Source organism: Drosophila obscura, unplaced genomic scaffold, assembly GCF_018151105.1.
Source record: "Drosophila obscura isolate BZ-5 IFL unplaced genomic scaffold, ASM1815110v1 contig_46, whole genome shotgun sequence".
NCBI lineage: Eukaryota > Metazoa > Arthropoda > Insecta > Diptera > Drosophilidae > Drosophila > Drosophila obscura.
The window spans coordinates 805,219-818,933 of record NW_024542835.1 but is presented as its reverse complement, the minus strand read 5'-3'; the positions used below and the strand labels follow the sequence as shown (position 1 = coordinate 818,933).

General features: G+C 36.2%; 3 protein-coding genes across 3 annotated transcripts; 1 reads left to right on the top strand and 2 right to left on the bottom strand.

The window, feature by feature from the left end:
- The first annotated feature begins 1,149 nt into the window (after positions 1–1,149).
- On the top strand, positions 1,150–3,738 carry LOC111074568 (NHL repeat-containing protein 2). The gene is made up of 4 exons (XM_022367386.1): positions 1,150–1,238; positions 1,299–1,504; positions 1,560–2,767; positions 2,844–3,738. The coding sequence occupies exons 1-4, from the start codon at positions 1,177–1,179 to the stop codon at positions 3,615–3,617; spliced, it is 2,250 nt and encodes a 749-aa protein (XP_022223078.1). The 5' UTR covers positions 1,150–1,176; the 3' UTR covers positions 3,618–3,738.
- On the bottom strand, positions 3,621–4,977 carry LOC111074569 (gamma-interferon-inducible lysosomal thiol reductase). Its single transcript, XM_022367388.2, has 4 exons — positions 4,881–4,977; positions 4,662–4,826; positions 4,258–4,599; positions 3,621–4,049 (listed from the first exon to the last, which is right to left on the bottom strand). Exons 2-4 carry the CDS (start codon positions 4,773–4,775, stop codon positions 3,798–3,800), a joined length of 708 nt encoding a protein of 235 aa, XP_022223080.1. The 5' UTR covers positions 4,776–4,826; positions 4,881–4,977; the 3' UTR covers positions 3,621–3,797.
- Positions 4,978–9,056: 4,079 nt separating this feature from the next.
- On the bottom strand, positions 9,057–13,561 carry LOC111074624 (integrator complex subunit 3 homolog). The gene is made up of 11 exons (XM_022367475.2): positions 13,260–13,561; positions 12,576–13,186; positions 11,564–12,197; positions 11,314–11,503; positions 11,041–11,243; positions 10,172–10,981; positions 9,953–10,110; positions 9,746–9,890; positions 9,544–9,669; positions 9,298–9,486; positions 9,057–9,232 (listed from the first exon to the last, which is right to left on the bottom strand). The coding sequence occupies exons 1-11, from the start codon at positions 13,329–13,331 to the stop codon at positions 9,161–9,163; spliced, it is 3,210 nt and encodes a 1,069-aa protein (XP_022223167.2). The 5' UTR covers positions 13,332–13,561; the 3' UTR covers positions 9,057–9,160.
- Positions 13,562–13,715: the final 154 nt, after the last annotated feature.

Sequence of the window (13,715 nt, the reverse complement as noted above, 5' to 3'; positions counted from 1 at the left end):
TTACACTGCCGCATCATTCTCGAAGGTGCGGAAAATTGATGACTCAGATCGAAAAACTGTTTGCCAGCAAACAAATGTCATAATTTCTTCGAGCGGCCAGTGTGTGACCAGAGGTGTGCACTGCATTCCATACGGCTACACTGCTCAGACAGCTGCTTGGTTTTGTTTAAAGTTAATAATATGCACTTCTTCGGCTGGGGTCGCTCTTCCCCAGGCATATCCTGGGCTCCCCAATATTTTATTGGCAAGGTAATGTGTCTGACTATCAGCAGCAGCAGATGGCGACGCCTCCCGTGCCGGACACCGTGAAGACAAACAGTTTTGAAAACAATATTTGTTTTATATTTATGAGAAATAAAAATAATAAATTATAATATCTATATAATTGTCATTCATATAACACTGCATTAATTAGATTCTATTTGTCTTCATTATTAAAATATTTCATTTGGTTTATTGTACTCTTATTGCAATGTTTGCTTCGTGTATGCTGGCAAAATATATCAAATTGATATAATTTTCGAGGTGGGTCTAAACATACCAAAAAAACAAGCAAATACTTCGGATACTTTTCTAGTATATACCGACCTTTATTTGTTGATCTGAGTACTGCCTTCCGTACAGAGCCTAGAAAACATTTTTTGCAGGATAATTTTTCATATCGGTTTCATACGAATATCAACTCAGATTCTGTTCGCGAGGTGTTTTTTCGGATCTGAGTACAAATTTAAGATTTTTTGTTATTAATTTTTAATTTTTGAAGAACATATTTATAGAAAAGAACAAATTTGTTTGTGCCAACCATGCCACATTCTCTGGCTATCATTTAAAAAAGCATGCAATTTGGTGCACGCGTTGCGGAGATCGGAGCCGCTTACACACAGATTTTTTTCTACAAATGGCAGAGATATTCTATGTTACGGTTGAGCAAAAAACAGGTATGATTTCTTATCGTTTCCATTCGAATAGCATCCCTGAGTCGGTCGACGGAAAATTTAGCTTGTCTGAGTACTAGGCTTTGTTGAAATTAATCATTATAATATTGGAAATACATACAAATGAAAATGCTATGCTAACAATATTTTATACATACACTTTATTAAATTCTTATTTGGTAGCGAAATAATGAAAATATCTTCCCCTCTCTAGGTCACACACCTTGCAACTTTTTTACAGATGCCCTTTGTATCAAGAAACTGCGTAAATATATTTGCCGTCAAAAAAATACATATCGATAGGTATATATTAAATGAAGATATATATTTAATAAATATTCACTATATTTTTGTACCATTCAGAATTAAAAATTCATTCAAAATGGATAACTCCGACGATCTACCGCCAATCGACATCGTTACATATATAACAGATGAGTTACAGCAAACATACAGAAACACGAATGGAGAGAAAGAAAAGGTGAAAGTACTCATTGACTTTCTTGAGCAACTTGAAAACGACAGCTCCATTGCCAAGCTCAAGTCTACACACATTGAGTTTGAATCGGGTAAGTTGGACTGAAATCATCATTATATATAAATCTTTATTAAATGTGATCTTAGATTTGGATTGGTTTAACGTCAGTCAACCTTTGTCTCTAGAAGGTCTGCGCGGAAAAGTTGTTGTTCTAGACTTCTTCACCTATTGTTGTATAAACTGCATGCACGTATTGCCAGAGCTCCATAGTCTAGAAGAGCGATTTCCCATTGAAAGCGGACTTGTAGTTATCGGTGTACACAGTCCGAAATTTGAGAACGAACGCACTACGTCGAACATACTGTCTGCTGTAGATCGATATGGTATCACGCATCCCATTGTAAACGATTCCCGTTCCGGTTTGTGGCGTGCTCTTGGTGTACGCTGCTGGCCATCAATAATGGTGTTGAGTCCGAGTGGTTTGCCCATGTTGTTACTTATGGGTGAAGGACATGGGATATTCATGCAAGAGTTTATTGGTGCCGCGTTATCTTTCTTTAGCCGACAGGAACAAATAAATTTCGGCAGTCTACCTATCCAGCTTTCAAGTCATTTGCATCCGGCGTCTAATTTGCGTTTTCCTGCAAAAATTGCTCGAAGTACATTGGGCTGCTACGCAATAGCTGATGCTGGTAACAATCGTGTTCTTGTGATGTCCCCTGATGGTGTCGTAAAACACAAGATCGGAGGTCTTCAGGCTGGCTTCGTTGATGGTAAATTGACTTTAGCACGTTTTAATAGTCCTCAGGGAGTGGCATTTCTTGATGAGAGAACGCTTATTGTTGCTGATACCGAAAATCACGCACTACGGAAAATATCTTTAGAAAATGAAATGGTGGAAACCCTTGCTGGAACAGGACATCAAGGAAACGAACGGATTGGTGGTCGTGTAGGTCCGTTGCAGTCTTTATCTTCGCCTTGGGATGTGGCTGTATTTCGCACGCGTGATATGGATATGTCTTTTCATCTTGACGAGCGTAATGTGCCTGAAAAAACAATTTTACTTATATCAATGGCCGGAACCCATCAGATTTGGGGATACTTTCCAGAGGGTATTATATGGTGGAAATTTCGCAAGTTTGAGCCACTTTGCTGTGTGTCGTTAATCGGCAACGGCCTGGAAGAAAATCGTAATAATTCATATCCACAGAACGCTGCATTTGCGCAGCCCTCTGGTCTGGCCATGTCAAAAGACTTTCTCTACGTAGCTGATAGCGAAAGCTCTAGCATACGGAAGGCATCTATGATTGATGGAAAAGTTATGCCAGTAGTTGGAGGGGATCGCAACCCCCTGGTAAGTTTTATTATTAAAAAAAAAAAAATACATATTTTGCGATAATAAAAAATACGTACACATTTACAATTTTCAGAACCTTTTTGCGTTCGGCGATGTCGATGGCAAGCTTTTCAATGCGAAACTTCAACACCCGCTCGGAGTGGCACATAATGATGCCGACAACAAGGTGTATGTTGCTGACACATATAATCATAAAATTAAAGTTATTGATGCCGAGACGAATTGTGTTTCGACATTAGCCATAAAGAGTCAAGAAGGAGCTCCTTTGATTTTCAACGAGCCAGCTGGACTATGTTTAGACGCAGACGGGAGGAATTTGTTGGTTTCAGATACTAATAATCATGCCATACAAATAATTGATTTGTTAACCCTTAAAGCCCGACCATTTTTACTAGATTTTAGCAAAGTTGATTGTGCTAGTGAAACGGATGCGCCGCAACTTCTACTAAAGCATGGCGAACCATATATGCTTAGGGCGTTGCCTTTGCATTGTAGTAGAAAGAGCACGATTAACTTTAATATTCGACTTTCGCCACAGCTTAAGTTTACAGAAGAAGCTCCGCAGAAATGGACAATAAGAACGATGAATAGTGCACTGGAGGTAAATAAAAAATCCGGATGCCTGAACAATGGAATGTGTAACTTACAGGCACAGGTTTTAAAAAACGATTTTGGCAGTGCAAACATCCCTGTATTAACCATTGAATTTGCGTTGAATCTGTGCGACTCAAAGTGCTGCCTTATGAAAAGGTTCTTAATTGGTGTTAATTGCGAGCCCAATGTCGAAGAGTACATACCTTGCCATGATGTAAATATTCAAGTCGACCATTCAAGTATAAGCTCATGAGGAGCATATTTTTTCCCGTATGTACAGTCATTTTTATTTAAATTGTTTATTTACATATTTTGTAGTTTTTATACCACCAATGTGACTATTTGCTAGAATTAAATGTTGATTAAAATGATAATCCTGATAGTCTCTTAAGCATAGAATATGCTACATTTTGTGCTGGAAATAAATGCGCTCTTACACAGTGTTTTTGCATATTTTTTTAGCTTCATCTGTGTTACCAGCTGCTTTACATACTTCAAAAAGCAAGTTTTTTAAAATGGATGCCTGTCTACCCTGGGAACCATCTATTGTAATAGTTGGAATAAACGTTACTTGTGGCCTGAGCGAATGTGTGGCTTCTCCGTTCTGTTTCAGCAGCTCTAATCCATGGTCACTGTCATAACATTTTTGTATGAGATCAAAGTTTTCACTATGCTGTTTCGCGCACTGAAAAGGATAAATGGGTTTCCACGAATGGAATATTTTAGTTCTTCGCTAATGACTGGTATTTTATGGCATAATTTACAAGTTTGCCGAAATCAATGTTTATAGTATAAACGTTACACTAAATATGTGTGTATATGGGAGCGACCCTGTTCCTTATACCACTATCCTACATAATATTATATTTTGAGGATCATTACCCCATAATTACCTTGTGCATTGCCTCTTGAGGGGAACGATTGTCTCGAATCATACAGGATACTACCTGTAACCGAACTAGCGGATCTTCAATTGCTTCAGACGCACAGGCGTGATAAATATTTGCCTGACATTCAGTCGGACCATGTTGGCAATCAAAACTTAATTTTCCATCGTTTTCACTTGTTGTCGCCTTGCCATAAGGTACAAGTAATATCTCCATTATTGGTGCAGCAGCCTCGTATGCTGTGAGTAGCTGTTTTGTAATAAAGTATTTTGAGTCTGGGCATAGAGCCTCATAGAAAACCATGACTAGCACGGGCGCTCCAATGGCCCGTTGATAATTTGTTTGATCCTGCAAAAAATTGAAATTAAGGTGGTAATAATTAAAAACAATAAACTTACATATATTCTTACCGTTAATGGAGGCAGAGGTGAATTGAAAAGTAAAATTCGTAGCAAACAGACGAGTATGACGACTACACAAATTATTATCACTATACGTTTACGTGTCGGCACCATTTGAGACATTCATGTGCGGTGCATGGAGTTCAACTGGTATGAATCGGGGTTGAAAAAATGCTAAAAATTAAATCATAAAATAAAAGCATTTACATTTACTTAATCATATTTTACCAAAAAAATGATTTACTATTGTACACAATCAACAATGTTGGTTGGGTAGCTCGAAGAACTGGTTCAAGTTCGTAAGAGGTCGATAAGTCGATAATACCTGTATGTAAATGTTTTGGCAAATTTTTGTTTTATTGTTACAAGTTATAACTTATACTAAATTATTATTTGTATTAATTAAATTAAATTTTTAAAATACATACCCAAATAGTTCCATTAGTTTCATTTTCAATTAATACGAGTTAAATGATTATACTGTGCGACAGTGACTTTGTACGTGGTGCAAGTCGAAAATTAGGTTGTTGGTTTATTTGAGCAGATCACATCCCATACCTATAACACTAGTCAACACGATTTTTCCTCAAGGAACAAAGCGAACTTTTTCTTAAAGATTTGGGGCTTAGAAATGGTTTGATGATATTTTTTTTTTTTTCTATGCCAGAACTTTTTTTTGAAGAATTTTTGAAAACTGGTATTTTTTTTTAAAGCTTTTTTCAGAGGTAGCGCTTGTTTTTTTCACATAGCTCTAGTATCTTACGTCTGGTTGTAAAGAACTTTGCTATTTTGAAAAGGTAATTAAAACAGCTAGAAGTTAAGCCCAAATACTTTGTGATTTCAGCTTACCGTCTGGGAAATAAAAAGCATTGAAATGCAAAAATGATGATTTTTGTGCGGTATTTGTTACGAAATTTTGACTTTAAAAACTCAGGAAAAGTCGAAAAAAAATTATATCTTGTGTCCTCTAGTTCCCAATTGGCAGTTGGGCCCGCAACCTTCCAAAAGGTATTTTTTGTTCATTTTTTTCATATTTTAGGTTTGGTTAACGAATTTTAGCTCCAAAGTCTCTCCATAGATTTTAATGAGCGATACCTTAAACGACGCCAAATAAAAGCACCTATACACAAAAAAATAGAGGACACAAGATATAATTTTTTTTCGACTTTTCCTGAGTTTTTAAAGTCAAAATTTCCTAACAAATACCGCACAAAAATCATCATTTTTGCATTTCAATGCTTTTTATTTCCCAGACGGTAAGCTGAAATCACAAAGTATTTGGGCTTAACTTCTAGCTGTTTTAATTACCTTTTCAAAATAGCAAAGTTCTTTACAACCAGACGTAAGATACTAGAGCTATGTGTAAAAAACAAGCGCTACCTCTGAAAAAAGCTTAAAAAAAATACCAGTTTTCAAAAATTCTTCAAAAAAAGTTCTGCCATAGAAAAAAAACCATAATTCTTTAAAAAATTTTAAATCCCCATATCTATCAGAAAAAGTCGGTTTGGATCCTTGAGGAAAAAAAAAGTTCGATTTTGTCGAGTAGTGTAATTTACAATATTCGCTCCCAATTAAATCAAACCCATTTTATACTTATTACACCAAGAATAGCTTGTTTTGACATTTTTAATATCTATGTATGTACATACTTATGTTGCCTTATAAATAAAATATTTAATAAAAGCATTTATAAACGAGAAGGAACGTGTGAGTCGACTCTCACACTCTACTTTTATACCCGTACTCAGTCAATATATAAATTTTTGAGTTTATGATTTATGTAGAATTTTAAAAAATTTTACATCTTACATTTTTGCTACATCTGCTATCTACGTCTACATCTACAATGTATATTCTACATCTAAAATGTAGATTATACATGTACCATTTAGATTCTACATCTCCTCCGCTAGGGATTGCTCGCGCACTGAACGAGGCAGAGTGTGTGAGCGAGAAAGAGAATGAGTAGCGTGGTCTCTTGCTGGAGGAGGACTTTCGTCCTTTTTGAATGCGGAATGGGGCGTGGCAAAATTGAAAAACAAACTAAATCAGTGTGATATCCATGAGTCTTGATTTTGAATATATACACTTTATGGATCGATTCTTTTTGTGCGTTACACACATCCACTATGACCACACATCTAATATACCTTTTATACTTTTACTTATACTTTTTAAGTACGGGTATAAAAAGCCCTCGATAGACCTCGATTTATTTTTACTATTTTATAAAATAAATAGATAGTACATGTATATTTTATAATACATAATTCATGTAATCCATACTTTCTTCGTTCGTCCGCCAACCCCCAAGTCTTCTATATCATTTTATAGATCTTTATAAAAAAGTTTTTTGTTTTTTATTTGTATTATTTCAATCATATTCATTACAAACATATTCTCGTATTATTTTCATTTAATCAAGAAGCATTCATATCAGTATTTGGAATTTGAAACACATTTGGATATTCATCGACGTTTGTGATCATCTGATTTTTTAGAAAACGCTTTGTAAATTTTCCATCTTTTATGCAAGGCGATAACCGATTCATATCACCGCATGGGACATAAATCATGCTTGTAGTAATTCTATCAAACAGTAGTTGATCAGTAGACGGATCTGGGACTTCCGCGGAAATTACACTATCTATTTCCTCAGGGCGTATTTTGTCGACTAACAAAATAAAAATGTGTGCATGAGGTAATCCTCGTTTTTGCCATTCAACTGAATACATCCAGCAGTTTTTTTGACCGTATAATTTTGTAATGCATCTTATTAAAGACTCCAATTTTTGTTTAATGAATAATTTCAATAATTTTTTGTGCTGATTACGTAGTTTGCCCAGCTCTCCAACTATTCCTAATTAAGGTTATGGTAATCGCATAGTGCATCTACGCGATTGGGGAGTGCGCGAATTATGTCCTCACCACCCATTAAGTCATTTTTACATTTGGTCCATAGCCATCCATCAACTCTTTCTGATGTGAGGAATATTCAATATCTGGTTGGTATGCGAATTAGAGACGAAGGAACGAAGCGGAAGTAAATGCTCTATTTACTGTTTGGCGTTGTTGGTAATTTTTTCTGATATTATCAATTATGTAGCCCACGTCGCCCACGTCTCCGTTTCAATTTTATTTGTTCATTTCGTACCTCTTGTGATTGAGTTTCATGAAATTGCGACAAGCCGCCACACACTTTTTCGTTATCTTCTTTGATTCGTTTGACTGTTCTTTCTGCTCTACTATTGCTCATGTATGTTGCATTATTTGTTCGAAGGTGAAACTGGGTCCCCTTGCATATTGCTGGCACTGTTCACGGTATAAAACAAAAAATTGACAAAATTCACAAAAAACGAGAAGGAACGTGTGAGTCGCTTCTGGGGACGCGACTCTACTTATACCCGTACTAAGTCAGTATATACATTTTTAGCAATGGATTATTTAAAATTTTTAAATTTTTTCGTCTTTTGTGGGACGGAAGGGGGCGGTGCGAAATTTTGAAATACACTTGTAGCAGTGGGATATCACATGAGTCTGGAAACCAAATTTGGTTGCTCTAGCTCTTATAGTCTCTGAGATCTAGACGCTCATCGAGACAGACAGACATGGCTATATCGACTCGGCTATTGATGCTGATCAAGAATATATATACTTTATGGAGTCGGAAACGTTTCCTTCTCTGCGTTACTCACATCCTTTTTTAGCACAAATCTAATATACTCGTTAACTCTTTTTTGAGTACGGGTATAAAAAACACAGACAAATATCAAATTGAGATTATGTGCCATAATACTCTGACAACTAAATCAAACAACTAATTGATCCAAAAACACTATAATCGCGATTAAAAGTCAATGGGCGGTAATGTGAAGATGAAAAATACGACCTATGCGCAGACCTACTTAGTATACGAAAGTAAATTCATAAAATTCGAGGAGTTCAAATTAACAAATTAATTTTGTTCTTTTTTTCATCTCGTTGAGAAGCACACCCCCGACTCATTACATGGTTAAAAATATACGAGTTCATTTTTTGATTGAGCTACAGGCGAGGCCACAAAAAGAGCACAGTTTTGGGTGATTAAATATCAACAAAAAAGCGAACAATTCAAAGCTAAGGATGATTTTTATGTTTGAACGTTCTCAATTTCGTTCTCTGATAGCCATGCCAAATTATTTAAGAATCTTATGTTTTAACTATATACATATATACATAGATATGTATGTACGTATGTGTTTAGGTCTGAAAATAAGCTCTTTCCTTAATTTTCTGAATAAATCTATAAGCATTTTTTTATTAAAAATAAAAAAATATAACGTTACAATTTTAACATTCAAAAAATTCTATAATTTGTTTTACTAATTATTTACTTATTAATTATAAAATCTTATTAAAAACTTTTCAACTTAACTAATGTCGTTGAAAAACTCCTTTTTGTTTTTCAGATAATTCACTTCGTCAAAGCATACAATGGGGACTGAAGCCAATGATTGACGGTCAAACTGTCAGTCAGACTCATTAATAACTTTTTTCCGTTTCTTTGCTGCCTGTGTCGTTTTCTGTTTCGACCAATCCTCCTAAAATTATAAGTTATTTATAAGATTTTTAAATGTTAGAGGGTTCAATATCAAATTTTCCATACCTCGCTCGAGTTTTCATCGGAAGAGTATATAGTTTTAATGATCTCCGAATTTTTTTTGTTTCCCGTGCTGTGATTATTTGCGTCCTTTTTACTAACTGGTTGCTTACGTCCTCGACCGCTTCCTCCACGGCGGCCAACGGCAGTGGTTTCGTCTTCCGCTGCCAATGCGAATAGATCGCTGAATTGTTTCTATAGGATTATATTAAATTATATGAACCAAATTACAAATATGTACTTAGTACTTGCCTTTGTGCTCTCATTACTATGCGAATAGGCAGATTGCAATGCCCGCTGCATCATATCATGAACATATAGCCCGGTACCTGTTCCGTGCCTGCAACTTCTTCTATAATGCTCTAGATGGTTTAATACCTATTCAAAAACAAAATTTAAAAAAAATGATTTGGTAAATCCTGATTCTATGCGACTTATAAACTTATAAACCTACTTGATCAGCGGAGGGAGTACTACTGGCCACTGAACTACCTTTAGATGGTCGTTTTCTTTTGTTAGGAGATGAGCTAGGATATTTTGACGTTAGCAAAGATGCAATGATTTCAGACAGCTTTTCTTCGTACCGCTGACACCAAAACCTATTAACAAAATGGTTTCATATTTATATATTACTAAAATGTAAGTAATTGTATACGTTTACCTTAACGCCGAAGTAACAAAGGGATCTCCCCTTGATTTAGCTTCCCTGCTTAGCATAAGTCGAATTATTTCATTCGTCGGCTCTTCGTTTTTTAGAAGTAAGAGAAAATGACTAAGTGCTTCCGGATGATTTGCAGCCTCCAATTCTGGCAATAGGTCCTACAAAGTTTTTAATTATAAACGTAAAAATTGAATAGTTGACATAATAGCCACTGCTTACCTGAATAGTCTTTAAGGGTACATCATGTGCTTGAACGAGTTGCCACAGACAGAATTGTTCGTAGGTCTCATAATCTAGACTCTCTCTAATACAATCAATTAGCCCATCTTGTTTAAAAATGGTGAGTTTGCCTTGCGCGACTGAGTATATTATGTCACGAACATTTTTTGCATCTATGCAGCGCAGTGTAATCCGCAACAGATCAGTGTTATTTGTTGCGAGTGACTTAAATTCTCGATATATGTCAGGCAAGAGCCATAAGTAAATGGTCGTATTTTCCTTCTCCAGCAGGTCGAGGTCTCTGACCAGGCAATTGCCAATCTTGTCATCAGTCGCATCGCATATTTGTCGATAGACTGTCGTTTTGAACTGATATGACAGTTGGGAATTTTTTCGGGTTTGCAACTTACAGTGAATCTTCATAAAATAGAGAAACAAAAATCCTGTTTCAGGTATGCGCTCACATATCTCAGAGAGCATCGTTTGAAAGGGTTTTTTGCTTTTATCATCGTTTTCGTAAAGAAAACGGAACAGACCATAAATGGGATAGCTAATGCTCTTTGCCAAAAACTTCTCATCAGTCTTACTCTCCGAGAATATATTTTGTTGGGGTAAGGTTTCCCGAAGAATTAAAACGGTATTCGAGATCACATAATTGAGCTGAAACTCCTCGAAGGCAGAAGCTGGTAAGGAGCGGAAATCTTTTAAAAATGCCTCCCATGTAAATGAGTTCCGTTTTGTAATAAAACATTCAAATGATTCGGCAATTGCTTCGGCTAGCTCAACCTTTGGCTTTTCTTTGAGTCTGACCTGAAAAGGAAAACTAATTATATTATTACTTTTTTTTTTGTAATCTGTTGAAATCTAACTTTTGAAAGTGGCAAGTCGTCGTCGTCATCGGTATTTTCATCGTTTTTATTATTTCTTCCCAAGCTCTCAACGTCTTGATCGCTGAAAATGCCTTCAATTTCTCGCTCTGACGGCGGTATAACCATTTTGCAGTCCTCATCTACTAGCGATACGACAGATCCGCTGTTCGTAGCAAACACAGCTCCAGCGATATCGAAATTTTCTGGAGAAATAAAAATGATTTATTATGATACGACTTTAAACGATAAATGCTTTGGAATACGAACACTGACCCCCATGCAATATTCGTTGATCTGCATCTTTTTTGAAAATTGGACCCTGAATAGAATGTGGTGCTGGATAAATGGGCTGAGATAGGTTTGAAGTAGACGACACAAATTCCCTGAAGTTTTCTCGTATTAAATTACGAAGCTCTCTGTCAAGCTTTGGCGATTCAAATAGTGGTTGTAAGTTTGGTATTACCTGTAAAAAAACAATTATTAATTATTTGAACAGCAAAAGATATATCTCATTACACCAAACCTGTTTGTCAAGTATAAGTTTTAATGAATTGTATACGCCCATTCGAATTTTATCCTCGTGCTTTACATAAAAGTTCTTTGTAATGCGACACAGAAAATCTAAAAGCGTACTGCTGACAAATGGATGATTTCTGATGGAGTGGTACATCACTAGAATGCCGGGCTCTATGTTCATAATATTATCTTTGGCTGGATCGAAAAATAACCAATCATAAAACAATGACAACTTTGCATTGGCCGATGCAATTGGGTTTGTGCATGATGAGATGAGCCAGCCAATGATCGCCCATCGCGGTATAATGTCCGAACAAAGCATATCGTTAGTCGGGTGGATTACATTAATGATAAAACGGATGAGGTCTGAGCGTAAGCTGTGCGACTCAGGTGTCGCGAAATACTTGTCCTGAAACCAATCCTGGTATCGCTTCTGATTACCAAATTTGACCGACGATGCTAGAAAATGTAACTTGCGTTCCATTTCTGGTAGAAGACGACATTGCAGAAACCTTCGACTTGTCCGAATTTGTAGTAACTGCCAAATTCCGTTGAATGTTGGATGTAAGCTTTTGGGATTATAAAGAATATCCCGCCATAGTTGTTCGAACTCGGGAATGCGCGCGACGTTTTGCAAAAGGCTATTGAAAAAATAAATAGAATAAAATATTAGAAAATGAGATTCATTCAAAAAACTTAAGGAAATTTTTATTTAGCCTTTTGTCTTTGTATGTATTTTTGCTTTTTGAAAACTTTATTTTCTATTCTTTTTAAACTTTTTTAATGGAACAAATAGCATTCCGTGCATAGCAGTAGTTAGTAAGAATTTTGTCAGTGCATTGAATCAGATAAATATACGGATCGAAACCAACTATAAAGACAGCTCTAAACCAGTTAGAAATTTAGTAAGTTAAACATTAACAAATCACAATCTGTCTTGAATGTCAAAGCTCTTCGGCAGGCCGAGGCTCATTCAAGGTTTTTTTGTGCATAATGTTGAACTTTCTTTATGCACCTACCGTACAAAATCTCTTCCTAGTGGAATGATATCATGGAATCGTTCCCGAATCAATGAGATTGTAAACTTTACTTCCTTTTGACGAAGTGATATCAGGGCAGGATTAGCATGGTCTTCTATGAGGCGAACATAGCTGTAAACTGTGGATTGTACGAGAAACGGATTGGCTTCCAGCCATGCTCTGTACTCGATGAATATATCGAGGAGACTCTCGACGAGAAACAGGTTCCTATGAGACGCATCTCCTCCGCCTGCTTGTCGTAAGCAGTTCCAAATTACATTTTCGACACTGAGTACCTGGTGCTTTACAAATTCTCGCAATACCCAGATAAGCTGTCTGCGGGCAACCTCCGTGAGCTTAGAATACTTCTCAGCGACAAGTAAGGTAAGGTTTGATACAATCACATTCATGCCGTCCCTGGACACAAGAGTTATGTCCCGATATGTTTTAGGAGCCATACCAGGGTCAGTAAGCATTATATAAAGGAAGCCAATTGAAATTTCTTCATGCTGTTTGTCTTTACAAACAAACTGCGACAGCATGTCGTGCATATCCTTATCACTAAGGCCCGCAATTTGTTGCTGCAGATTAATATAAGACCGCTCAAATTTCTAAAAAAACAAAATAAAAAATGAGACTATTATTTATTTCAAATATAACATTTTTGTTATTTAAAATTCGCACCTCCTCGATATCATCTTTGCAGTCAACCGCTGTGCAGACAAACAACTTTGAGACGTGTTGCTGCTGCTCCATTTGCTCGTTCGTGTGTGTGTATGTGTGTGTATGGTCTGCTCGAGTTTCGCTAGGCTATCAATTAATGTGCCTTTTAGTTTGCTTGTAACTTCATACCCGTACGCTTTTGAACAAATATGCGGAGAACGGCATTTGTAAAATATATTTCAATAAATATCTACTAACTAGTATTTTCTGTTTTGATTTCGAGTAGACAGAAAAAATGGTTCCTTCTGTTCAGTGTGACCGCGGATTTCTGACCCTCAGATATATACCTTGTCATTTTTTAAATATACCGAGGAAAAAACGAACTTAACCCAATTAACCCCCTATATTTAAAAAGGCGAACACCTTGAATTAAACAGCAGAAAATAATTCTGTTTGTAAATGTTCCTTGTAGGTCAA